The sequence below is a fragment of the Dromaius novaehollandiae genome, chromosome 5, assembly GCF_036370855.1.
Source record: "Dromaius novaehollandiae isolate bDroNov1 chromosome 5, bDroNov1.hap1, whole genome shotgun sequence".
NCBI lineage: Eukaryota > Metazoa > Chordata > Aves > Casuariiformes > Dromaiidae > Dromaius > Dromaius novaehollandiae.
Window position 1 is genome coordinate 54028855 of NC_088102.1, and position 27299 is coordinate 54056153.

Here is a 27299-nt window from a genome sequence, read left to right on the forward strand (position 1 = left end):
AATTGCCTTCTAATTTCTATGCTATGATAGCTCATACAGAAATTTTAGCCTTTTGATCATGTGCTAGAATTACCCTTTAACTCTCAGTACTTCCCTTCCTGTCTTCCTCAGCATTTATCCTTAGATATAACAAAAAGTAATTATATATATCCCCAGTCCTTATGTAACTAGGCTAAAAAGGCCAAGACTTCCTTGCTTCTTTTCATAGGGGATATTTTCCCACTCTTGTAATTACCTTATAAGTCCTTTTTTGCACACATTCACAATTTTTTTTTGAAAACAGATGATCAGAACTCTCCACACTATTTCATATGAAGTCTGTCTAGTCTTTGGTATTAGTCCTTCCCTGAATCCTCTGAAAATGTCTTACACATGCTAGAATTTCATTAGACTTTTTTGCAACTGCAACATATTGGTACCTCGCAATCATTTTATCGACCAGCTTTCTCACTTGTTACAATTGATGAAGTTGTCGTTCAATGCAGAAATCCTTGTCATAAGTTTTGTCTTGCCATGATTTTGCACTCTTTGCTTCAAATTTCATCCCATTCAGTTTTCCAGCTCACAAGGTCACCTTATTCTTCCTCTGTGATGATCTTGTCTTCTTCAGTGTTGATAATATTATCCAACTTTGTCGTCTTTGCATTTCATAATCCAGTCCTTGAACCAAGGTTACTAATGAATATATTAGGCAGGATCAATCCCAAGAGTGATTCCTGAGGAATACTGTCGGTAGCATTTCTACAGCTTAATAACTACTTTTTTGGTATAGGCTGTTGTACTCTACCCCATAGACGGCTTTTTAAATCCACATTATGATGGATATTTTTTATTATTCCTCATCTTCATTTTAAATAATACTTTCTTATGAGATGGTATGTCAAATGCTTGAATTATATCTAGACGTATTAGATGCCCTTTATTGCCCTGACTCTAAGCAGTCAGCTATCTTATCAAGAAAATATTAAATTTTTCAGATGATCTGCTTGTAACGAAAATATATTTAATTTTATCCCAATTTACATATACCTCCATGCCCTTGATTAGTGTCTCTTCCAAAGCCAATTGTATTCAGTGTCAAGATCAAAAGAATTTGCCTAGATCATTTCTCCCTTCTTTGAATGTAGGTTCTACGTTAGATGTTTTCCAGTGCTGTTTTTGCTTTATCAGTGATCTGGCATGCACAGAGAACAAAGTTTTCAATTAAAGGTTTATAAGACTAACTAGTATAATGGGAAAATGTGGAATTTTGGTATGCAGTCTTCATATGGGTTGTTATTTAGTGATGAGAGAATCGACAGAGACTTCTCCTGAGTTTATGGATTTCATTAAAACACTTGCTACTGAATTTGCTTTTTAATGTTCTACTTTTTTCAGTATGCTGGGAATGCTCTATTTTCTGATTTTTCTGTTTATTTAGCCGTCTTTCTATACTAAGCAATCAAAGTTCTGCTTCCACCTCTATGTTAATATCCTCATTCTGGTTAAGTGCCAATATGTGCATCATTAATCTTATGAGAAACTGGGGCATTCACCCAGGTTTGGGGCTACACAGAGATAGTTTTTAATTTAATCCTACCCCTGGTAACTAATGTTTCTATTTATTTTCCTTAGTCTGTTCTGCATAGGTGAAAAAGAAGCTTTTGCTGTTCATTTTGTTTTCCTTTGAAAGATCCAACTCAGGTACTATTTTTACCGTGTGGCTAATTTAGGAAACATGACTTGTTAATCAGTCTCTCTCCTCTATCCTTGTAAATCTTTTGCTTACTCTTGATATCGTCTTTGAAGTGCTCTTCATGCTTAACCGTATTTTTCTCACTTTAATGAAAAGTTGAGACTATCTGCAATAGAAGTTATTTCTCTATATTGTCCTCATTTGAATTCTTGAGCTTAGTGCAGGCCAGTCAGTTGTGTTAACTTTCTTAGGCTCTCCCTGTTAAATCCAAAATCTGGTTTTAGACTTATTTATCATTTTATGTACCTTTTAACCAAATACGAATCAGCACACAGCCAGCTGATCCATTTCTTTCTTTAGCCAGCTTTTCTATATGATTATTGCTGCTTTTAAATTCTTCATCCCAGCTATTGCCCCCAGTGAGGCTCAGCTACGATACGAACAAGCCTTAAGACTCCTCGTTATGGGTAAAAAATTATAAACTGCCACAAAAAAAATCACTTCACAAGAAAAGCGATTTTCAGTCCATTCTTGTCTTTTGATTTACTCTTAGCTGATAATGTATGATGCCAGGATTACTCCCAACTTCACATACAGTCTTCTCTTTTTCTGTTTTGTTCTCTTAATTTCTGGTCATTGATAAATATCTAAGTTATATCTTTTAATAAGTATTTTATTTGATTTAGAATTGTCTTCATTTTAGTTTTGGATTTATGAATATAGTTAGTCAAGTTCTGTTCCACCTTTATTCATTTTGAAATAATTTCTAATAATGAGATTATGAATTTTTAAGATCTGGACATTAAGAACATATTTTGAACCTCGTTTCAATGTTTTAAAGGAAAACATTGTCTGAATAGTGGGCATATTTTCTCTACTAAAACCTATCATTAAAAATGAAATAATAAATGAAGTAAGAAGTGGTAGTATATAGGCTCATTTGATGCACTGTTATAAACAGAACAAATAATTTACACAGGCTCTTTTTGTATAATTATTACATCCACAATCAAATCGTTTCACTTGTTGCCATAGTCCTACCACTTCTGCGGGGGGCCATGGCTAGTCAGAGTGTAACAACTGGTACTTGTCTCTACAGCTGTGCTTCATCGTTTTTTACAAAAGGAAACAAAAAGAATGCCAAACCCAGCTAAAATCAGAGTTTGAAAATGAAATGCAAATTGCCGTAATAGAAAGGTGGCAAAAGAGGAAAAAAAAATTGGTTCTCTTAACAACCTTTTGAATTAATGTCTTGGCTAAGAGAGTCCATTCCCCAAACCAGAGTATCTCTTCTTCACGTGGGGCATTGCATAGTGGTCATTCAACATACTGTTTCATTCAGAATCCAATGTACCCTGTTTTTCTGGAAGTTTTCCATGCAAGTTCTCACCAAAATTTTCCTGACTGAGATTATGAAATCTGACAGCTTCAGAGACCTGGGTGCAAAGGCTTTTTGTTTTTAAATTTGCTGTACTCTTTCTTTTTAAATCTTGGTGACAAACTCTCAGGTCTTAAAACATAACTGAAATATATAAGGAAGTAAGTATTGAAGAGAAATATCTGGTCAGAGAATTGCTCAGGTGCCCTAGATTTGGGCTACTCAAGGGAATTTAAACATTCAGGTTTTAGGTATTAGATTTATAGAATGTCTTGCATTTTAAAGCGACGTTCATGTCTGTAGATTGGACTAGACTGAAAAGGATATATTTAGTTGTTTTAAGATTACCTTTGCTGACAGGCCCAGCTTGAAGGGAAGAAAGGGACAAAATTCATAGAAGATGGTCTTAAGACAAATCCTTGTCAAAATTAGTAAAACCACTCATAAAGAAAGCAATGAGATGCCCAGAATGGAGGTATCATATGGAATAGAATGCTGGGGGAGGCTGTGGGCTTAAAATAAATAAATAAAAAAAAGTTTACTCTTAGAAGTGGAATAATACTATCACTAATCACTAATAGGTGAATTCAGTAAGCTGAATAATGTCAGCTATTAAAAGGATGTAATTAGGTGTCATGTGAAGGCCAAACTCCAATTCTTCTAGTATTGATAGTTTAAAAAATTGTTCGAATATTTAAGTAGATATTGTTCACTTTTATAAAAATAACTGCAACTCCTTAGATTGACATGGGCATTAATATCTCTGAAATACATATGAAAAACATATTTGAAATTATTCTGTAGTATAATTTTAATATTAATTAGAAGCAAGTGATTCAACTCTTTATAGAGTGTGGTTAGCAAATATAAAAATATTAGGAAATAGGTAGAAATTGGGTGAAGAATTACATGTTTGGAGAGTGTTGTAAAACAAACAAAAATCCCCCAAGAGTCGGTTCATCAACCTGAAGAGGAAGACTTTTTGCTATTGCCTTTATTGATACTTCCCAGAAGTGTGGTTGGGGCAGCGTCCTGGAATGGGGAGCCCCTTGTTCAAACCCCTCCTGTAAGTGAGGAAATCTTGAAGAGCTGCTTCCCCAGCTGGGGAGAATGCCCTGAGCAGCCAGGCTGTGAGTGCTGGTGTCACAGGAGACGACGCGCTACCACCACGTCCTCTCCTGTGTCACAGGAGACGACGCGCTACCACCACGTCCTCTTCTGTGTGGCATGTGCTCCCTTGCGGGGCTGAGACACGTTATTTCAGAAATGATGCACCCTCTAAAAAGTATTTTATTTGTATTACTGATCTCTAATCTTAATTTGGTCTGAATTTATGAATGATTTTTGATCAGTTGAAACTATTTTTTTTGACGAGTGAACCATTTACTAAAAATAGAAATCATCCAGCCCTGCTAAATACTTCCCCAAAAATCTAATAAATAATTTTTAGTACCAGATGTCTTTGCTATTTTTGATTGGTGAGAGATTAATTCAGGTTCTGTGAGTGCCACGTTCCTGAAAAGCTGGCAATTCTGCATTCCACTGCTTATTCTGGTACCAAATTTATCTGCTTCCGTTCCTGGGGGAGAAACTCTGGACGGCGTCTGTGGCCTTTGGAAAGCTCTTTGAAAAATATTTAGGAGTCTGAAAATGACTGGCATTCTCTCTGTTCCTAGCAGTACAAACTGGGAATATCGTATTTCAGTATTAGATTGGTAGGGAATCAATATTGTACATTTTCACTGTATCTGTATCTAGTCTGTACAGATACTTCTTTTTTATGGGTACTTTTTGGCATAACTAGGTAGTAAGGAGAAACAGGTCCAGAATAATGAACATTCCACATTTATATTTGTTACAGCTATGATAGCGCACGCTACAGTATACTGTGAACCTTACAACCCCTGAAAAAACCTACAGTTGGGGAAGTAAAGCAAGATTTCGCTGTTGCCATGCAATAAGTGTCACTTTAATTTGTGAATAGTGACATTTATTTAAAAAAATTACAACTCGATAAAGGTCCGTGTGTAAAAGATCCTGCACTTTACACATGGATATCAGCTCAAAAACTCAAGAATTTGCCAACTGTTAACCCTGCTCCCCAACCTCCCTGCCCCATTTTGCCCACTAATGAAAAGAAGTAATGGCAGTGAGCGACTGTGAAGGACTGGACAATGTTGAAACTTTTGGTTGTGACCTCCCTCTTTCTCTTTCTATAAAATGAGAGGGTTTTTTTTTTGTTTTGTTTTGTTTTTCTTTCACAGGCATAGGGGAAAATTGTGTCTGAATCCTGAGGTAATTATACTTCACCAGTGAATCGAGCATTGCATGTGGACTAGTTACGCGGTGTAAAAAACTGTTTGTTGATGTGCTTTCAGAAGCTGTCACTTCCCCTCAGAGATCACAAGTAGCGCATCTCTTTGAGCCCCAGTTTTGAGGCACGGTGGCGACATTTTTAAACAGAGGGGCTGGCTTTAAAACTGCTTTTATGAGCTGTGTTGATAGGTTAGACTGTCGGACATCAGGGAGGAGTTATGGACTGATTTCCTAAGCCAGTACACAGTCATGTGCACTAGATTGCTTTTTCTTTCCCCCAAATGTGGAAGAAGTCAGCCTCATTTCTTCTCGTAGACCTGGGCTGTTCTTGGTGGTTTGCTCTAGAGCCAGGCTTCTGCTGTTGTGACCACTGCTCCCTTCTGTGTTGGAGAAAGGAAGGATGTGGCTGAAGTGGTGAGGAAGGAGAAGGGACTGGTATGGCCATGTTCCTTCTGCTGTTGTCGTGATCCTTCACCACGCTTGGTTCGTTTTAAATAGCTCTTCCCAGGGAGGCGCACAGACTTTGCCATGTGCTGGTGTGTTCAGTGGGTGCTTCTGCACTATTACCTCAACTTCTGTTGAGGAGTTGGGATCTCCTCTGCTCAGTTGTTTGCTCCCTCACTACAGGGCAGATACATGATCTGAAGGCAGGCCCCACAGCTTGCAGGAACATCAGTTTCCCAGCGGATGCCTCCAGTTGGTGCTTCCAGGCTGAGCAGCGTATCACTGGCGGAGCCCCCGAGTGTGAACTCGTTCAGCTGTCACGGAATGCCGTGTAGGTCTAGGTTCCTCATCTAATCCTCACCCAAGCGCATCTCTCCTAGGGGAATTACAGAACTCTTTTGCACCAATACTTCAGTTAGATCTTGCAATGTTTTGAAGTGGCCTGTGATACTGTGTTTCTGCACTGCAGTGACCAGCATAAGAAGTAATGGCAGTCAAAGTGAAAGCTTTCTTGTTCATTGTGGGACTGTGACTGTGACTACTATGGGTTTGTTTATCATACAATCATCTTCTGTTGCCTTGTTTTTTTTTTTGTTTGTTTTTTTTTTTTGTTTTTTTTTTTTTTAAACTGGTACTCGTTGCTGCTCGGGTGCAAACAGTAAGCTGGTAGCAGAGAACCAGATAATCCCTGAATTGCGTTATTGTTTTCTCTTAACAATGCAATGGGATGATTTCTGTCAATTATGCCAATAGCATAATGAGACATCAAACATCCACACTGTGGACTCCAGAACTCTCCTTGTACTGTGTAGCGCGCCGTAGCGGATACTTGTGCAGGTACAGTGCGATGCTGGCGTGGGCAGATGTCAACTGACGAGATGAAAGAGGCCGACCTGGAGAGCCTCTCTGTGACGGGGAGCGTGGCTTTGCTCTGTAGACTTGCCATGGAAGGCCCGATGTCTTCGCCTCCTTCTCTCCTTTTTACTTATACAGACAAAACTGCTTACAGTTATCTCCAGTGAAAGGAATAGAATTATATCTGTGTTAAAGTGCTACTAAGATCAGAAACATGTCTTCTACGGTTTATGGCTACTTCATAAGCCTAGCAGTGAGATACACTATTGTTTTAAGCCATAATACATGTTTCTTCATATTGTACATCAGCTTGCATCAATAGCTATTGTCAAAGCAATTCCTTTATGCCTTCAAGATGTTTGGGCTTGTTGTGTAGAATGCGAGGCATCAGCGATCACTGTTTATTTATACGGACACTAGATAAAATGACACATTAAAGGTAGACTGTTAAATTGCAGCACTGCAAAAATATAAACCACTGAGACTTGTACTCAAAAACAGGAACATTTTTCCCATCAGAGTGAATAGTAAGAGAACTAAAAAAAAAAAACCAGGAGAGGTGATTGAGGCATGCTGTGAATAGAGAATTTTGTGTTTCAAGGTAGTAATAAGTTGGCTATACCTAAGGGAAGTGCAGCAAAGAATGTGATTCACTTTGGTGACCTCAGAAACAAGCTGTTCATTAGTAGATATTTGAGAAAGCTTTTATTATTATTATTCATTATATCAACAGTATGGCTAATTAGACGCTTTAATAAATGATACCACAACAAATTAATTTTACTGAAACAAAATTGAATACAGACTTTAGTATATGAGTAATATTGCCCTGGATGTGCTCTTAGTATTTACCAGCCAAGTCTTAAAACTCCATGTGATTGAATAAAGATGGATGGTTTTGAATTTTTATCTGCTTGTGTCAGCTCTTATCTTTTCTTACTGAAATTGCAGTATTTGATGTCCCTTAAATTACGTGCCTGTGCCTAGGATGCCGGAAGAGAGACTTCGGGGTTTTAAAGTGTGAATGAATGCTTGTATTAAAGTTGAAGCCAGCATGCATGTGGAGCATAGTCATTCGTATATCTGCCTGGGGTATTGAGGATTGTTTTAATTCATATACAGATGAATATGTGTGTGTGTGTACATGCACAATTTTTTAAATGGTACAAATGTCAGCCATCTCCACTGTGTGGTGTGGGGTTTTTTTTCTTTCTTTCTTTTTTTTTTTTTTGTCGACTGAAGGTCTGGCCTGTGGGCATTCTAATGCACCTCGTGAGCTGAATCTTGTCCTTGAATCAGAAAGAGTATTGTCCTTGGATAATGTGTCTCCTTATATTTTTAGTAGTAACAGATTTATGGGGAATCATCAGATGGCAAGGATTTAGTACCTAACTGGCAAACAGCAAGAAGATTTGTGTACCCTAGAATTTGTGCAAGATATATGCTATGTAATTGTAACTAAAAGAACTTTACATCAGCCTTCCTGTGCTTGGGAGATCTTTAAGCCTCTGTGTAAACCTCAAAATAAACACACACAGTGGTTTTGCTATTTTTATACCATTTCATTTCCTTCATGTTATCTCTAGAACTGTTTTAACAGAGTCTATTTTGGGGATAATTTTCCAAGGTCAAAGCAGCATACTATTTTATTCTTCCAAAATCTTTATGAAGATTCAGAAGCAGAGTTCAGTGCACATGACAAGTTGAGGCAAATGACACATGCAGTTATATAATTTAAAATTAATAAATGAAAAGCTATTCAGAAAGGACTGTAAAAATGATAAAACAGTTGTATGGACTGATTTATGAGGCAAGGCCAGGAGTTAAATACATATAGTTTAGTGGAAGGGATAGAAGGAATGTAACTGTCTTCAAGTATGTGCAGGAAAAAGCAGTCAGAGGGAAGCCTTTTCTTGAATTCAAGACTGTGGACTAGACAAAAGAAATGATTTAGGGCTGCCAAGATAACGAGAAAGTAGAACTAAAGATGGAAGTTGTGAAGACTGCTGAAAACCTGGAAGGTAAAAAGCAACTGATTGTTAGGAAGAAATTTCCATATATTCAGCTCTGTTAGATCGTGGGATTGATCAGATCAGTCTATTGTGTGAACTGATCATTTCACTTACTTATATTTGGATTGGTGAAAGCTCTGCAGGAGGACAAGAAACTTCTTTATTGGAAGGATGAGTTTTAAAAACTCTTAATCTGGAATATCAGTGTTTTATGAGAAAGCAGCATGTGCTCTGTGTACAAATCTTGTTACTGTGCATTACTAATTTTTCCTTGGCGTTTATTATATGTAGGAATATTGATGCAGTCTGGATACTAGTCACACCTTTCCTTTGATTTAATGTAATTTCAAGTAAATTGTTTCAAAAAGGCTGGCAGTTTTATTAAATGATGGTTTTACGATTGAATTATATTTCAATACATCACTTACCTTAATGAAAAACAATGCCCAACTAATAAAAATTACAGTTAGCAGCTATTAAAATTGCAGTTGTTAGCATCATCCTTGCAAGATTTAAGTAGAGCAGAGGCTTGAAAATTCTTGAATTTGCCTTCCAATCTGAAATGGATCTCTGTTTCTTAAGTGCTTAAGAAATACCAAACATGGTGATACACTTGATTGACTACTTTTTCACAGGTTAAGGGGAATAAATTTCTTAAGTTATCATATGAAAAATAGAGTTTGCTTAGAAGCACTACTTTAATTTGAAAATATAGAATCCTATTCAATCAAAAGTGTTCAGACCAAAAAAAAAAAAAAAAAAAAAAAAAAAGCATACATGTAAGGTGAGTTCAGTTTTTTGTTTTCTCAGTCAGACTGTGACCCTCTGCTTGGTATACCTAACTGTAGCACTTTGCTGTAGTGAGTCTATATCCAGTATCCTGTTTTGTCTGGATTACAGCTACAGAACTGCTTTCACCAAATAGTTTGGCCATGGCTTTGTGAGCAGGCATTAAACATAATAAACCAAGCCCAGGAAAGTGCCACAGTCGCCCTTTCCCCCTATATAGTATCTTTCCTTCACACACACAGTCATGTGTTTCTTTCATATGTTCTTCATTTTATCCCACTAATCAAGGGCACAACTGTAGGTCCCAGGCAGATAAGCAAAACTTACAAATCGGATATGCAAACACTATGGCAACTAGTAGTTAAAAGCTGGTAAAGTTAATTAAAACCAATCACTGTGGTTATGTAGAACATGAGAATACCTTGTGTTTCAAGTTCTCTCTAGGAATGCACAGGAGCTGGGAGAGGGAAGAGGGGAAACATTACTGTAAGAGACGAGGTTGCGTTGTGTGAGGAAACCAGAGGTAAGAGAATCGTTAACTGTGCAAAGGTGCTAAGGATGATACAGAATCTTCATGTAGGAAAAAGTGAAATAAAGGCTATACATTTATAGAGGAGAAACTGCAGAACAGAAGATGAACCATAGCTATGTAGAATTAAAAGAGCCTGGAAAAGGAGACAGATTTCATGGGGTTAAGTGTAAAGCCAGTGCTAAGTGCTTGCATATGTAGGAAATGTAGAAATCCAAAGTCAGTGTCTGGATTAGTAAATATTCAGCTAGGAAGAAACAAAGGTTAATGCGAAGGGGTTATTTACAGCCTTTGATTTTCATTTACACTCATAATTATTCTCATATGGGCTTGTTTGAAAATTCATGTCCTTTCCGCAGAAAGTCATGTCGCTTAAGTGTTCATAATACTGCTTCTGAAGTTGTTCCCTCTGCACTTTCACAGCAGAATGAGTCATTATAATTATGGTTTTGAGGAGGAAAAACATCCTTGGATCATGATACAAAGGCTTCGATCACTGTAGAAATGAATGTTTTATTTGATCTCCTCTCCGTTGTACAACCGCCTGGGTCTGTCTTGTTTCACAGTGCACCACCAGTAGCTTTAGTCTGCTCCCTTTGCACTCTAACTCTCTTCACGTGTGTGCTCTTTGGTCTTGTTATCCTGACATCCGGACTCCTGTTGACTTCCATCTCCAGCCTGTTTTCTTATCTTTTTTTTGTTTTTCAAACATTAAGATAACTTCTCTTTCTCTGTTACCATTGTTACTTTGAACTCATTTCTGAGAAGCTCTCCTGCTTTCCCTCTAAGGGCACACATTAAGATTGGAATAAAGACAGTGGCTTCTGCTTTCTGTCCTCTTTACCCCAGCCATAAAAGGGCTGTTATTCCTGTGTTGTGTACAAGAGATTTTCATGGTCTATTTGTTTGTATTTGCCTTCGTGGAGACCTTTCTCTGCAGCTACACAGGGATGCAGGTATGTTAGCGCATATGTTCTCTAGCCCTGTACCTGCCTTTCTGCTCAGTTTTTGCTAGATGCTTATGAGTTAACCAGCTGTCAGTATATTTACCCTTTCATCACATCGCTGAAAGCTCATTGTGAGCACCGGTTCTACTGTAAACTAGTTGGTAAGGCAGGTTTTATGATAGCCCTTAGGCTAGCAATAGCAGCCTCACAAAAACACGTGCAGTTGAGAAGTAGTCTAGACACTCAAAGGATGCCTGGGACAGCAACATGTGAACAAAGCACAGTTAGTGGCACAGTGTATATTAATCTAGGAACTTGCCACGGTAAAAAGTGCGATTTCTGAAAACTTTTGTGTCCTGGACTTGAGGGCAGAGTAGTAGTTTGCAGCAGGCAGGCCTGTTGGTGAACAAAGTGCCCCCAGTTTCAGCTAGGTCTCTTCTCCATCTTGGCAGCTACAGATTCATATTCCCTATTACATGCTGGTTTAGACATGTTGATTTTGGTGGACATAGGCTTTGTATTCTCTGAACTTTTTTCAGAAAAAAAAATCAGAAACTTGCATTAAAAAAGAAAAAAAGCTTAGGGGTACTTCAAAGCAGGGGCTTTATAATCTTGTGAATCCTATGTGGGACATAGGATTTATCTTGCAGGCATCCCTTTTTCTGTTTTTAGAAGTCTCTTGCTATGGTAGTTTCATAAAGTGTGTCCTATCTGGCTGTGCTATGTGGGTGACTTCACAGTTTGTTGCAATTTGACTAGGCTAAATGGCTATCCAATTTAAAAAAAATAGGGCAATAGCTTGAAATGTATTTGGGGGGGAAGAGAAGGTATCGGAAGCCATTGGCAATGAAGATTGCTTTGCACTGCTTTTTGATATTGACTTTCTATCCACAGCTTGTTTAGTTATGCTGTCTCTTTCATGCTTGTTTTTTTTGTTTTAATAGCTTATTTACAACTATTGTAGAATTACAAATGAAATCAGGCTAGAATTTTGTAGCTTAATAGAGCTTATGAAAATGCTTTTTGGATATATATAGAAATCTCCAACCTGCTGGTGATAGTCAAAGCTCACATTGTTTTCATAACAGTTCTCTCCAGGGACAAAAAGCATGAAGCTTTCATCAACAGCAATCTAAGAGTTACAGTTTGCTTTTACATAAAACTTACTGTAGCTTCAAAAACTGAGAGACAGAGCTAGCTTAGGGAACAGAGCACAGTGTTTTGGAACTGGGAATTGCTGGTTCAGTTCTAGTTTTTTTTTTTTTTCCTCCTTGTTCCATGTGAGGCTTTTGTAGACTACTCACCCCTTCTACAGTGCCTATATGTATGTATCTGTGTATATGTACACACACACACACTTTTTAAAATCTTTAATGCATCCATGGGTTGAGAAGATTTATCAGGATTTCTTTTGTTTAGTACTCTAGGTTGGTTTAAAGCCCATTGAAGTTATCAAAGCCTGAAGTCATAGTGACTTTCTCTCAACTTCAGCAAGGATTAGTTCAGCCTAATCAGGGTGATTCTGCCACAGTGCTGCTGGACAGTCCTATGTTTCACAGAGAATTTCTGTGGGTTTTAATGGACCTGCTTATAACTGGCAAAGGCCTGTCTTGCTTACGGTAGAATTGGGCCTTATCTCTGGTAAGTTGCTCTGAAATGGGCATATTGGTACTGGTAATAAAATAGTAGTTTGGTACCATGAATGACACCATAGTGCTGCCTCTGTTCCAGACCTCCACTCACAAAGCTGAGGATGCTGCATGTTAGAAATAAAAATCCTTCTTCTGGAAGGGTCTTGGAAAGCTTATGCACAGCAAGGCTGTTTTCAGGAGGGGATGTGCCCATTCAAGGTCTTTGGTAAAACATCAGCCAAACAACATCCGTGCTTGCAGTTAGCTTTCACTGCCAGCGAAAGCTGGGGCTGCATCTCTGGAGTTCCTTTCTTCATGCTTTGTCCTGCTGGCCCCTGTGGGATGTGCAAGTCTGAGTGAATGAATTCCTCTGCACTTGATAGTGATGAAGGAAACATGGGTAAAGACATCATTTGCTGACTCCCTGTGATCACGGTGGATACAGTTATTCAAGTCCAGGGTTATTAGATATGAAATAGCAAGGACCTGAGTATCCCAATTTCGTGTTTCTTGCTGCAGCTAAACTTTGACTATGTTATCAAAGGGAAAGGCATTAAATCACTAGTTCAGTTTCATAGCCAAAAGCAAAGCAATTAAAGTAAATTTCATACTAAGCTTTGAGGCAGGAATTAGGGTTGCAGGTGAAGAACATTTTTATGATCATCTGTTGGAATTTTTTTTCCTTTTACTGTTCTTGTTTAGCTTACCTCAGGTTATGCCTCAGGAATGCAGTGCTGATGTAATCTCCAAAACAGAAATGCCTCTTTCAGTAACTGGTGTTATAAATCACACCTGATTACCATACTTGCTAGAATGAGAAACATCTTGCATTTTTCAGTTATGTCAATTAAGGTTATGTTTATTAGGGGAAATTATTTATAATATCTAAAATCAAGAGGTTTTATTCTGCTGGTGCTTATTATTTTTATTTTTATAGATTAAATTTAAAAAGACACAAACAATAAGAGTAGATTGTGTAATAAGGGCATAGAACAAAGGTGTTTAGCATGGTTTAGGGGGATGCTAAGAAAGGAACTGTGTCACCATGCTCTATAATTTTCTTAGCTGAATGAGGTATTTGGCTCTTACCTGCTGTGGAACCTGATTAACAGGGCACAGTCTGGACCCATGAAAATAAAATTGGTAAATCCTCTGTTACGTTAAATCAGCCGGTTTGGCTCTTGCAGTGCTGAAGTGGCATGGTTTCCAACACAGCAATGGTGATGTGTCTGCCACTTTAAGTTCAGTGTTTCCACATGGGTTTTATTTTTCAGCAAAGTTGTGTAGAGGAAGACATGATGTGAGCAATCATTGGTGTGAAAAGACATTAAAAGAGAGGTTAGCAAAATGCAAATTGTCTTGTGAAAGACATAAATAGGGAAGATAGGGCACAGTGAGTGTTTACCAACATGCGACAATGTTTTTCTGTTACCTGCATGCTGCTTTGTGCTGCACAAATAGTCATTGAGTGAAAAATCACTTCACTGTGAGAATGGTAAAGTATTAATGTTGTCTGAATTTTTGCTATTAGCGTATCATATGTCTCATTTATTATAACAGTCTATATTAGAAGTGGTTATGGAATGCAATACCAGTGGTTCTCCAGGGACTATAGGTATTTTTAGGCACAGTAAAGACAAAATATCACAGTTTTCATCAGCATTTAATTTTTCAGAGAGATACAGTGTCCTTCAAAATGCCACAGTAAAAGGTTGCCGTGGGCACAGGGATTCTAGATCAATTATATGGGTAGCCTTCTACAATTTATCATTTGAAGATAGCATCTGTGTGGATTTGAAAGAGTAAGTCAGTCAATATCACAGGACACAGATAGAAGGAGACAAACTGGGTAAGAGTATTAGAGATAAAAATAGAGCAGCAAAGCAAAAATTGTGGGGGATGGTATAAGGCAAGTGCTGATGGAGCTAGGTATTTAATGTAATTGCTCTGAGTATAGCAGCAAGAGGAAATTGTTCATTTTGATACAGTAATCCATTGTTCACTCTTAGCCATTAGTAAAATCAGATAGAAGGGACTGAAAAAGTAAGGTATTAGCTGAATGAAAATGGATATAATTATTTTAGTGTATCTTATTGCTCAGCTAATGTAGGTGAATTTATAGTAAAGAAAAACAATAATTTCCCCCCTCTCCCTGGTAGACATCCAGTAGAGTACCTAAGAATGTTTGGAAGGATGAAAAAGTAAGAAAAAATAAGGAGGTGAATCTATTACAGAAATCTGACATTGCTTCTCCAACACAAGTATTTATTTCATCAGGGCTTACTAAGATCCAAAAGGAGTTTTTCACAGGTGAAATCAAAGCCAAAGCAAATACGGCTTTGGGGAGTACGTTTATGTAATCAGTAAATGAGAGGCAGTCTTTCTAGGGAACAGAGCTATTTTTGTAAGAATGAGGTGATTATTATTCTTTTTTTTTTTTTAATGGACTGTGATATATTGGGGAGTAGTAGTACAGTAACCTTTTGTTTGACGTAGACGTATGTAATGGTAACTCTTACAGCCAAGCATGAAGTAGCTAGATGTAGAACAAAATCTCATGCATTAAGAGCCTGTGAAGAAGAAAAATGGGTAAACGAGTGATACTAAACACAAAAGGAGAGTAGTCTAGTTAGATTTATTGTATATAACCTTCTCCTGTCTGTGCAGTAATTTGTTGAGGTTTCTGTGATGTGTTCTGGCTGGGGAAAAGCGGTTAACTCCCCTCTGTGTCCCAAACAGGCAAACTGTATTTGCACTGATGAGCACCATTTATGTAACTGAATAGACTTTATAGACTATTCCCATTTTTGTTGATCCATATGGATTCAATGGAGGAGCATGGAGCAGATGAGAACCCTGTCATCATACTCAGGGATTTAGCAAGGGAATAACGGAGAACAGCTCCTAGTTGCTGATTCCAAACTTCTCAGCTTTCAGTTGACCAGTTGTGTGCTGTGCTGACAGAATGTGATAGTATAGTTGACAATTTATGAAGTTTGGTGGACCATCTTTGGTGGTAAGAAGTTGTCTCACATGTACCTTGTTCAAGATGGGCCTGTTTTTTTCACCATCTTTTCCACAACAGCTAGGAGATTCTCCCAAAATCTCCTGTGTTAAGAAAAGGTCTATAGGATGCCTATGGAGGAGTCTCCTCATTTTTCACCTTCTGGTGTCTTTACAGGATGGAAAGATCCAATAGCTTTTCCTGTTTCTGGTACTGTTCCACTTCTGATGAACTGCCAAAAGGTTACCTTGTGTTGAAGTTGAGCAGCTTTTTCTTTGCTTTTCTTTGTTGAGATACTCACTATGCCCTTGCAATCATTTATTGCTTTTACAAGGCTGAACCTAGTGACCCCAACCTCTTATATATCACATTCATAGGAATTTTTATTTATTCCAAAATTAGCATTTGGAGTGAAGCTTTAAGAAAACTTCTGCTATTTTGAAAGAAGACTAAAACGTACAAATGTAGCTATTTCATAACTTTGCATAAGTATGGGTGAGGGATGAAAGAATTTATAATGTGAACTACAGAGCGTACCACTTCTGAAAAGGGACAGGAAGCAGGTTTCGGCTATTTTTTAAGAGAAGGCTGCTATGAAAGAACAACAGGCTAACACCATCATGGGACGTACAGCCACATGAGCATATTTCTATTAATGTTTTTAAAAGAGAAGTTTTCAGAATTGCATTGTAATTGAATTGCATCCTTTTTCTGGATTTATCTTTCTGTAAGTTTAGCTCTTACTTGTTACAGTGTCCTTGGCAATGCGGTCAAGAGTATTATTCTGACTTCAGATGGAGGCAGGCAAAGATGGCACAGCTCCCTACTGCTCTGTTACTTAGCCCCATTCTCAATTCTCTATCCCATCAGATCCCCTGTGTACTCTTAACCAAAGAGAGGACAACTTTTCCACCAGCAGACTTGGTCCTGCAACGTTCTGGGAGCCAGCAATTCCTGCAGGGCCAGAACCAGGTTATTTGGGATTCACTCCCTTTTAGTTGAAGATGTTTCTTTAGAGTCAGAACCAATGACATCTCACTCTTTACTCTTCAGAGTGCTTAAGAGGACATAAAAGTGTTCTTTGCTTTTTTCTGATTAAGAGGCTAATAGACACCAGGTCATTTCTCTGAAATACAGAATTCTTTGTTGAAGTAGCTGGTAGTATTTCCGAATATCTTGAAGTGCCTGGCGTTGATAAAGAACCTTTCTGCTCGCTGTAATGTCCATGCGAGGACATTGTGAATGTTCCTTTGAATCCACGAGTCCGCTTTGCAGGAGGTCCTCAATGTCACTGATCTGCTTTGATCAAGTCAGAGGCCAGAGAGTAGCTGGAGAGCAGGGGCGCTGGCACCAGCTTGGGTAAATGTTCTGAATCCTCACAGGCTCCAGAATTGAAAAAAGTAGCGTGCTCCTTACATAGCCCTTCGTAATCCGAGGAGTTCTCACACCCACTCAGGCACACCGCTTAGTAGCCCGTGGTGCTGCTCTCTGTTCTAAATCCAGATATCAGTATATTTTCAAAGGATAATTAGAAATAAATTAAAAGGCTGAATAATCCCAGATAAAAACAATCTGGATTTCAGTTAAGTTCTAAACACCAGAGCGACTGCTATTATTTTCAGCATATACAAGAAGATTCTTGACTTGTTTTTGCCAGTTGCTTTGGCATGTTGGAGCAAATGACTGAGCCACTGCCATTAGCCAAAACCTGTTCCCCCCAAATGTTTTATTCTGCTTTTTTTGTGGTTATTTTTAATCTGTGTTCTCTAAGCTGCATTATCATATGTGAATTCTGGCTGCATATTTTTTAAAATAACTTATTTGTAACTGTCAGAGATGTCTTATGAATAAGTTATCAACCATCCCTAAGAGCTATACCTGCAAACATTTTTTAAAAATAATATTTATAAGACTAAGAACATTTTTTGTTAATGTATTTATCAAATGATTGCGGTCATTCACTTAGGGTTAGAAAGACAGCTCCTTTCTGTTCACCCCCCTCCCCCAATACATTACTTAGATTTTCTTCAATGCTGACACACCAGTGGCAGCCTTGTAACTGATTTAAATTGTCTTTTACTAAAAGTTCATTTTAAATAAACTGCTCTTATCCTAAGAGATCTCAGGGATCTTAAGGACCCTCCCCCAAGCCAACCACACTGACACTTAAGAGTGCATCTTAAATTACCAGCGTAATGACGGAAAGAGCAAGGAGGAGCAGAATTACAAATTTTCAGGCTGGTTTAAAGAGGAGCAGAGTTTAATAGAATCATGAAAGGAAAAACTTCTAACTAGAGGGGCATTACATAGCCTGGACAGAAAGCTTTAAAGTGTGGTGCTGACTTTGGTGCCAGAATTGTGGTATAACCATAACATAAGATAACGAGGGTAATGATTTGGACACAGATGTAAACATTAGGAAGGACGGAAAAGAAGAGCTGATCTTGCGCCTAGGCAGTATTCTAAAGTCTGAAACTAAATTTCTCCAGAGTGGATTTTAGGAAGCAACCACTGTCCAGGATGACTGCTGTCTGGGCTGTTTACTGGTGTACTCAAGAAAATAGGTAGCAAAGGAGTGCTAAAATTGTCATTTTGTTTGAGAATGACCAGTCACTTTCATGAGTGTGACAGGTAAAAGAATTTAAGCCCAACAATACTGAAATAAAGTGGAAGGCTACAGCTCAACTTCCATTTTCTCCTGTCTTTCTCTGGAATATGTTACATTATTTTAGGTCTGGTATGCTCTGGAAAGTATGATTGTTCAAGTGTCACTTGCATTTGTGTGTGTTTATTTTTTATATTTAGTTGTTTCTTTATTTAATCTGATAATTACACTGTTATAATCCCTAGAGGGGCAGTTAAATTGATAGCTGATTTGGAATATTGATATTCTTGGGTAGATCGTAAAGTAGCTATATCGGCGTAAAGCACTTTTACGCTGTGCCCAGAGGAAGAGGCTGCACCGTTTTAATGAAGGCCTAAAAATCAAAGTGATAGTACTTTCTAATGTTACTATATTGATAGTTATTATATTGCTTACAGATTCCCTGGTGATGCTACACCAGTCCTAATTTGTCAAGGTGTTTTTAGCTCTTTATTTATTTACGATATTAGGGCAATGTTTCTCAGCCTTGTTGAAAGGGAGATTATTGTTTGCTTCATCTGTCTTTATTTTGTTTTGTTTTTCTGCCTCTGACTTGGAAGCAGCTCCGTTCCTCCAAGTTGGAGGAGTGGCGAGGGGTGCGTGTATTTGCCCCGCTGTCCTGCCTTGGAGGAACTGAACTGCTGCTATCAACAAGCACAAGTGGTAAACGTGTTTAAAGCTAGCCTAAACGCTTGCAGCCAATAATTAGTCTTTCCCTACTCCTGCAAGCTGAGCCGTTGCCATCTCGCAGGGAACTGCTGGCTGCTGCTGTCTAATGCTTTATGGCTCCCTGAAAGCCTTTTGCTGAGGGTTGCGTTCCACAATTTGAGAAGCCAACCCTGTGCTAAAGGAAGCAGGTATGGGGCCTGTTAGAAGGATGTGAAAGAGGGCAGGTAATGGGAGGGGGAAAAAGACAAGCAGAGCTGAAGTCAGGTGGATCTGGCAGTGGAAAAGAGATGAGAGCAGGAGAGGACAGAATTGGGGGGAATTTGGAAGATAAATAATGAAGATAATGAAGAATGAATTGCTAAGTCAGTGGAGCAAAAACTGTGTGTTCATTTTTGCATAAGCACAGGGTGGCTGACATTTTAGGATCTCTTTTATGCTCCACTGCTGTTGTTCTTCGCTATCTTGAAAGCTTTGCTTATACGAGTCCATCAACTTGTGTGCATATCTTAAGAGCTGGTTAGGTTTAAATAACAGCACAGGTTGGTTTTACATTGAAAAAAAAATCCAGATTATTTAACCCAGAGTTAAATGTAGCTCAAGCATGGTGTTAAGTTGAATAAGAAGAGATTGGGAAAAACAGAGTTCATTTCACAACATTTCCCCCCCCCCCCCCCCCCCCCCAACACACACACACAGGCACAAATTGGCATTGTTTTCTGGTGAGGAGTCCTGAATTAGAGATCAGAGCTTTGTGGAAAGCTGTCTTTGCTCTTCTGTCTTTGCCTCCTTACAGCATGCTTGCAAATTATAATTAAATTTGGTAAAATGTGATTCCCCAAGCTGAAAGCAAATAATTGGAAGAGAGTTGTGAGTGGAGTAATTGATTCTGATACTTAGCAGATTTCCAAAATAGATCATTTACTTGTGTTCTGGAACACTTCATAGTTCATTTTGTTTTGTTTTGATTTGAATGTTATTGTCTTCCAGTAGCTAAACTATGAAGCCGCAAACAATGGGTGACGATATTGCTAATGTCCAAGTGGATTATTTTCAAATGCATGCCACTGGTGCTCTGCATTTCCATCCATCAAGAGTGCCTAGTTTCAAGATGGCTTACAGGACTAACGGAATTAAAAATCGTAGGTCCATTTCACCTTTTGGATAAATGATCAAAAGTCCCATTGCAGTTAACGGGAATTTTGTCCTCTGTATAGCAGGGATTAATTTGGCTTCATATGACTATTATTGGAGGGGGCAAATGGTGCGAAAATGCTCTAGCAGTATCTCATTGTCATCTGTGTTTAAATATTTAGCAGTGGGTTTTTGGAGTGGGACGCAAAAAGGGTCAAGTGGTTTGTAAAGTTTACAAAGTACCTTTGCAGATGCAACCCAATGGCCAGCACTCCCAGCGGCCATGGGTTTGGCTGTTTTTTCCCCCTACGTAAGCCAGAAATTACCCGAACCATGCATTTGATGTATTTTTCTTGTTTACTTTCTTCTTAATGCAGCCATTATTTAACTTTGTCTGTACTTTCTTTGTCTTTCTTTTCTTTGTCTTTCATTCTTCTGTGCAGAGTGTGCATATGCCAAATGTCCATCTTGTATTTGTTAGTTTAATGAGCCCATTACATTAAATACAGTTAATAGAAAGAATTTACGCTGAGTTAATTAGATTTTTTTAATAGAAATAAAATTCCTTTTCCTTTGAACATCCTGTTTTCCCTCAAATCTTGATATAGATGTCAGAGAGGGGCAGTACCATTGCATAGCAAAGCATAATACCATTTGTATTTTCTTTTCCATGTCTTGTCTTGTCTTGTTTTGTTCTCTACTGGGAACAGTTGGTATTAGATGACCAAAAAAAAAAAGAATGTGAGCTGCTGAGGAGGTGAGGAGGTAGCTCCACTGAGATTAATACTGTTATTATGTTTTATACCAGTACTGGCACAAATAGTAAAAAAAATAATATATGCATATTTCCCTTTAACTTCACGAACCCAATTTAGAACTGTAAAGAGTATGGTGATACCTGATCAGCTATAGGATAAGCAAGTAAATAGGCAGAGCTCTGTATAGATGATGAACCCTGTGTGGATAACGTAAGGAAACACTTGAATCCAGTAGATTAGTGCTCCCCTACCAAACCAACCCACCTAGTGAAGTAATGATCCTTACTGAAAAGCTGAAGCCCAAATGTCCTTGTTGCAAAGAACTAGCTTATGTAGATGGAAGCTGGTGATATGTGAATGATCATTATGCTGTGTCAAGTCTCATTTTAAAGACCATAAGTATACCTTTTTAGAAGAAAAACAAACTACTTCACCAGTCTGGAGAGAAACATTAATCATGTATTTTTATCACCTCAAAAGACCGCTAGAAGATGAGCTCTAATATTTCAAATGCGACAAGCAATCTATACACATGAATCACAATTTTAGTTCCATTACAACTGAGCTGATATATGCCACTGTGTGCTTTATGGATTTTACTCTAACAATATTAAATAAAAACCCAAAGCTTTTTGGCATGAATTCCTAACCTTTTACAAGAGTTCGTAGAACTGCGGGCCAAAAAACCAGCTTTATCATTGCCCTACAGCTTTAGTAAGAAAATACTATTGCTGGTTTTCGACCTCTCAGTGTTGTTCTCTGTAAAGGAACTGCATGTATTAGCACAAGGCTAATACTGTAAAGGTAACAGAAGATGTAGAATACTGTATGTATGGAAAACGCGTAGAGAAACATGGAGAAAAGGCCTAAATAAATGAGCAAAGTTTGGAGAGAGAGATCTTTTGTTCCTTCTGATTCCTTTATTAAGTCCAGTCTTTTTCTTCCTGTACTCAAGGACTTCTGCTGCAACCCAGTGTCAATTGTTCTCAATTCTCTTATTTATAGTCAAGTCATCCCTTCATGTCCTTAGTCTCCTTTTGAGAGATTCGGCTACAGAGGTATTTTCCTATAGGTTGTGAATTTCCTTTTTATCCTTGGGAATTTTCCTACTTTGTGTTATAGTACTGTGGTCTTTGCTTGCAATGAATAAAAATTCATTCAAGTTCCTTCACCTCTGAGACTTTTAATCCTCTCACTCCCCTTTGGGGGAAGAAAGGGGAGGATTGTTGTCCGGTGAATTCAGCGAGGAAGCTAGAGATAGAGGGCAACACACCAGGTTAATTTTCAGGTGAATTGGTTGCTGGTTTGACATTCTCGCTTTCTTTTCAGACATCTTTCTGTTCCCTTCCCTTTTATGCCAGAAAATTATTAGATATGCAAGAACGAAACTCCTCAAAGCTATGCACCAAAAGCCTATTAAAAAGAGGCTGCAAGCAGAACAGTGTGAACACACGTCAACACCTGAGTGTTTCCCAAGTGGCTCTAGCACTCAGTGGTGTGATAACAAGACATGTGGGAGGATTTTTCTTGGCTTTTATCTTTCATATATTGATGCTTCTGACTTTTTAAAATTCATTTCATCAAGTGGCACTGCAACAGAAACAACAGAGAAGTGGGAACAAGCTAGTTCAAGGTGCTTGCAGTAGTATACAAAGTCCTTTGCCTCGAGGCCATCATTTCTAATTCAGGCCAAGTTAGTAGTGCCAACTGACAGCTGTTTGGTGGCCAACATGAAATGATTTAGCTGGTTGCTCTTACTGGACAGATGTCCATAGTGTAGAAAGAGTGAGCAGAGCTGGCATGTGTTTCATTTTTGGAGATGAAAATGCGAGCGTATCTCAACAGCAGCTACTTCTGTGCAGGGGGGTTGAACAGGATAGCTCAGCTACTGGTAGCCCTGAATTAAGGCAGCACAGAGCTCAGTACTCGCACAATTAGGGCCCGCCCCTTCTTGGGTGAAATTCTCAGCTTGCAGGGGGCTGCCGTGGTTATGGTACTAACCCGTCCTGGCGTTTCAGTTGTGTCTCCATATGGCGAGGGAGGAGGGAGAACACAGCGTGGTCTCTGCAGGTGGTTTTGCAGAGGGATGTGGCAGCCTAACTGTGGGGAGACCGGTCTGTACCCGACCAGCTGAGAAAATTTTCAGCACTGTTGCCAGTTAATACCTTTCTTGGGCATGAGCAATCAATAGCAAGGAAAATGTAACAGGAAAAAAAAAAGTTTGCTTCTCTTTTCTTTTGCTTGGACATGTGTAATACTAGAAAAAACTTTTGAAAACCATGAATTACTGTATGTAAAATTGGTGCTACTGGGTGGAACATCTATCCTAATCAGAAAAAATAAAATGAACGCTTCAGTATAATTTCTGGTTTTGTGAGAAGGGAAGGAGGAAGAATTTTACAGTTTACAATATTGCAGAGCTTTGTGATATTTAAACAGGCAAGTAAATGATGGTTTTGATTCCCTATTCAGAAAACTATAATTTTGAATTTTAGATTTGCAGCAACAATAGAGATTGCTCAGCAAGTAGATATAGCACCAAGCTGCTAGCTCTCCTAAGTCATCTTTTTTTTCGTTGGGATGGCATAAAGCGGGGTCAAAGTAAGTTTAGGCAACTGGCTGAATCTCCTCCTTGGGCAGGATGTGGAAGTGGCACAGTTACACAACTGTACCATTTTCATTAACTCTTGTAGCACAAGTGTGTTTCAGGAACAAGGCATTAGCAGAGTGTTTGAATGAACCGGGAGGGCTGGAATACTTATTGATTATTGCAGTTGAATCTGCTACGTTTTCAAGACAAAGATTGCCATGCCCTATCTGTCCAATGCGACTCCTAATTGATACCGTGTCTTGCAGAGTTACTACATCTTCATGTTTTAGTTTCTGTATCAGACAGAATTAGTGTTGCATAGTGTTGCATGTTTTTGATGTAACTTTTCATGTTTGAAAATTCTTTTTTATCAGTTTTCGACTTCTAGAAGTTACCATGAAAAAACAAATATACATTTTAGTTTTCCAGAGTTAGAAAAAATTAGGATTTTGTAAAGAACAGTGGAAGGAACGCATTCTTGTGATGCAGGAGTTTTTACTGCATTTTTAAGCAAGATTTTTCGACCAAATTTGCCTTGTTCTTTAATGCTAGGGTCAAGCCAGGTTGCTTCTGGAGTTATAAATGGAATTTCTCATCTCTTATTCTAATATTATGTCACATTACACATTTAACTCTGAGCCTGACTGGGACTTTCCCTGGTTCTTGTTCCCCACAGATATTGATGAGTGCGCTGCTAAGATGCATTATTGTCACGCCAATACCGTGTGCGTTAACCTGCCTGGATCCTATCGTTGTGACTGTGTCATGGGATATGTCCGTGTGGATGACTTCTCGTGTACAGGTGAGCTCTTAAGTACATAGCAGCAGTGCTGCTGTACTCTGTCTGGTGTGTATTGCTTATCTTTTAATTAACCCCTGAGCAGAAGCAAAAGCCGCGTTCTAGCTGTCCTTCTGCTCTCATAAAATTTAGACACAAGCCGGATAGATGCATGTGGTGTGAGGGGCTGTATTTCGGATTAGATCAAGGGTGGCGCAGGAAGCTTGGCAGATGCACGTGCCTGAGCGCCCTTGTCAGCCAGGGCACTGTCCCTTATCATCCCGCAACTGTCTTGCATATGAGGTGCAAGCAAGATCCTGTCCGGTCCCTAGCCCTGCTGTACCATCATCTCACTTCACAGCTCCGTTAATGTCTCTCTGCATGGGAGTATGACTCATCCAGACCTTTGGATCTGCTTGATTTTAGCCAGGACATAAAGAGGGTTCCCACATTTAGTGAGAAGAAGTAATGTTTTATTACCTAGGGTTTGAAGCTGGTCAGTGGTTTGAAATGTCAGAAATGATCCAGCAGGAAAAGCTTTGTGTTCAGAACTGAGATGAAAGAGAAACTGAAAATGTGCAAGTTCTTCAAAACCGTTTGTTGTCTGATGGTTTGGAAATTGTTATTGTTAATGCTGAGAATTAATGCCTCCAGGACTATGGCACACATTATTTAGAAATGAGAATAAGTGCAACAGCATTAGACAATAAATGTAGTAATTTTTTTTAAATACCTATCAGCAAAATGAGCTCTAAAAAGTCTTATGGGAAAGTAGATATGTCTCATCTCCGTGTACAGGTTTTTAAGGAACCTTCCCTGGCAATCTCTGGGAAAAACGTGAGAAGTTTCTGAAATGCTCTGCCCAGCTGTAGCTAAGTTGATAACATCTTTCAATCACATCCCTCCAAAAGGGCTGATCTCAGGATTATTTTGATGGTACACCTGTCTGGCAAAGGAGGGACATATCAGGCAGATTTATTGAAACAGAAATAAGGAAGCTGGACACAATACCAGGTTTAGAATTGTGTTGGGCAAGCTATTCTCCTAAGTGGAAGGATGGCCAAGGAGTATTGAATAGGAGAATGATTTCCAGCCTGGAATAATTACCTTGTAATACACATAATCCTTAGGGAGGGTCACAGGAAATATCAATTTTCATGATGAAGCATACCTTGTAGCTAGGATTAGGTAGTTTATAAAGACTTCAGAAAAGTCCTACTCATCTCTTGAGAGAGGCTCATATTAAATAGCTGTCAGGGAACTGGTTTGTATTTTGTGTAGATGTTCTTTATTTCTAAATAATTTGTTGTGTCTTTTGAGTAAATTTTAGAGTTTTTCTTGATCTTTTACAATCTGCTGTGTCAGAAAAGTTTTAGACCTTAAATTTTGCTCTAAATGTGTGTGCTGTGTATGCTAGCTCCTTTTACAGTGATGGGAAAAACATTTCTGATAATCTGATACTTGTTTTCCATATATACACTACTAATTCCCTAATGTTCCTTTCCTTCTAGCAAGACAGTATCATTAGGCATGCAAATGGTTTAGAAAGCAGGGTATTTGTGATTTACAGCAAAAGTGTGAAGTAATAAGACAGGTGCTTGACAGTAATGGGTGAACATTCATTTAACGTGCATGCACAGAAAACAACAAAAAACCAGAAGCGATATAAGAAAGAAATAATCGAATGAGTGAGATAAATATTTCTTGCAGTTTTTATTATCTTGCTACAATTACTTCTTTTTCAACATCGCAGTTAAAAGGCACAGCAAATGTTTAACATACTTGAGGAGAAACTTGATTCATTGCCTTTTTTATGTAGAAATAATAGTATATTACAAAAATATATATTCAAGTACTTGTGCAATAGAAGACCTAATCCTGCTTGTGCATGTTGCATTATGCTTACAGAAGCTTCTCTCATGAATTAAAAAAAAAATCAGGCAGCAAATACTTAAATAATTCCCTTTTATGCTGGCACCAATGTATAGCAGGCACAAGCAAAATAGATTATAGATTTTAATTTGTTCCTATTTATTCATACAAAGTAAGTGAGAAGTCGTATTGTTGTTGGATCAGGTATTTGGGGACAAACCTGGAAGCCTGACATAGGTTAGCATTCAGATGACATCTGGATCTTGTGTATATGGGGGTCAGGCTTTTTTCAGTACAGCGAAAGTGAATGTGTTTACGATAAAGGTGAACAAGTTTCAAATGTAAGTGCTTTAAGGCATGTGCACAGCTCTGCATGTGCTTTATATAATACTGACTTAAAGGCAGAGTTACTTCCACAGAGTAGGAGGCATCAGGCCTTGGGAAGTCCAGGCTGCCCTCGACTCGTGCGGGAGCTGTGGAGCAGAGTCGGTGTTGCTGGGCAGGCGGCTGCCTGGTGGCCCCAGTGCTCTGGCTGCTTTGGAAAGGTGGAAAGCGGTGAAGCGCGGAAGTCATAAGTCAGAAACATTTTTTTGGATTGCATAAGGTTTTTATCATTTTTAAAAAGAAACCGAATTGAATATCGACACGCTAGGTCAATCTGAATTGAACAAAATGGAATGTATAATCTGGATATTCTTGAATTTTATTCAGCTTTCTGTATTTTTTTTTTCTCCTCTCCTTGCATCTTTCTCTAATTAAACTAATTTGTACTGTTTTGCTGTTGATGAAACTTTTTTTTCCAAAACATCTTTTGAATAATGTTTCCCAGCTCTGATCATGAGGACTGTGGAGCAGGAACTTTCCGTGGATATCAGTAAGAACCTAGTACATTGGAAGCTGTGCTGAGTGCACACAAATTGTAGTCACAGAAACAAAGAAGATAAGTAACCAAAGTAATAATTTGCCTGAAGTCTATAATTATTTTAAATTCTAAAATATGGCTTAAGATGGGATAGTGGATATTTTCTTAAATAATCAATGTTCAGTCTTGTGTAAGCAAAAGACCTAGTGTGTTGCATTTTTTTTGTGAGCAGGTTAGTCAGTCTAGCAGTAATTTTGACCTGGATTCACCAATAAAGGTGCATTAATGTTTTTGTACTCTCCTGTTCCTGGAGCTGTCAGCTCTGAATGTTAATTAAGCTCTTCAGTGAAAAACAGTTTTATTGAGAAAAGTAATCCTTGAAAAGGAAGCTTCTTTCAGTCTCTTCCCATGAAAG

At 38.4% G+C, this 27299-nt stretch overlaps 1 protein-coding gene across 4 annotated transcripts in view; it reads left to right on the top strand.

Moving 5' to 3' along the window:
* NELL1 (neural EGFL like 1) overlaps nucleotides 1–27299 on the top strand; it is a 294281-nt gene that overhangs the window by 120198 nt on the left and 146784 nt on the right. For all 4 annotated transcript variants that reach the window (XM_064512849.1, XM_064512850.1, XM_064512852.1 and 1 more), the window contains exon 13: nucleotides 24049–24174. In XM_064512849.1, coding sequence (XP_064368919.1) covers nucleotides 24049–24174 — 126 coding nt within the window. The remainder of the gene's footprint in view (nucleotides 1–24048; nucleotides 24175–27299) is intronic.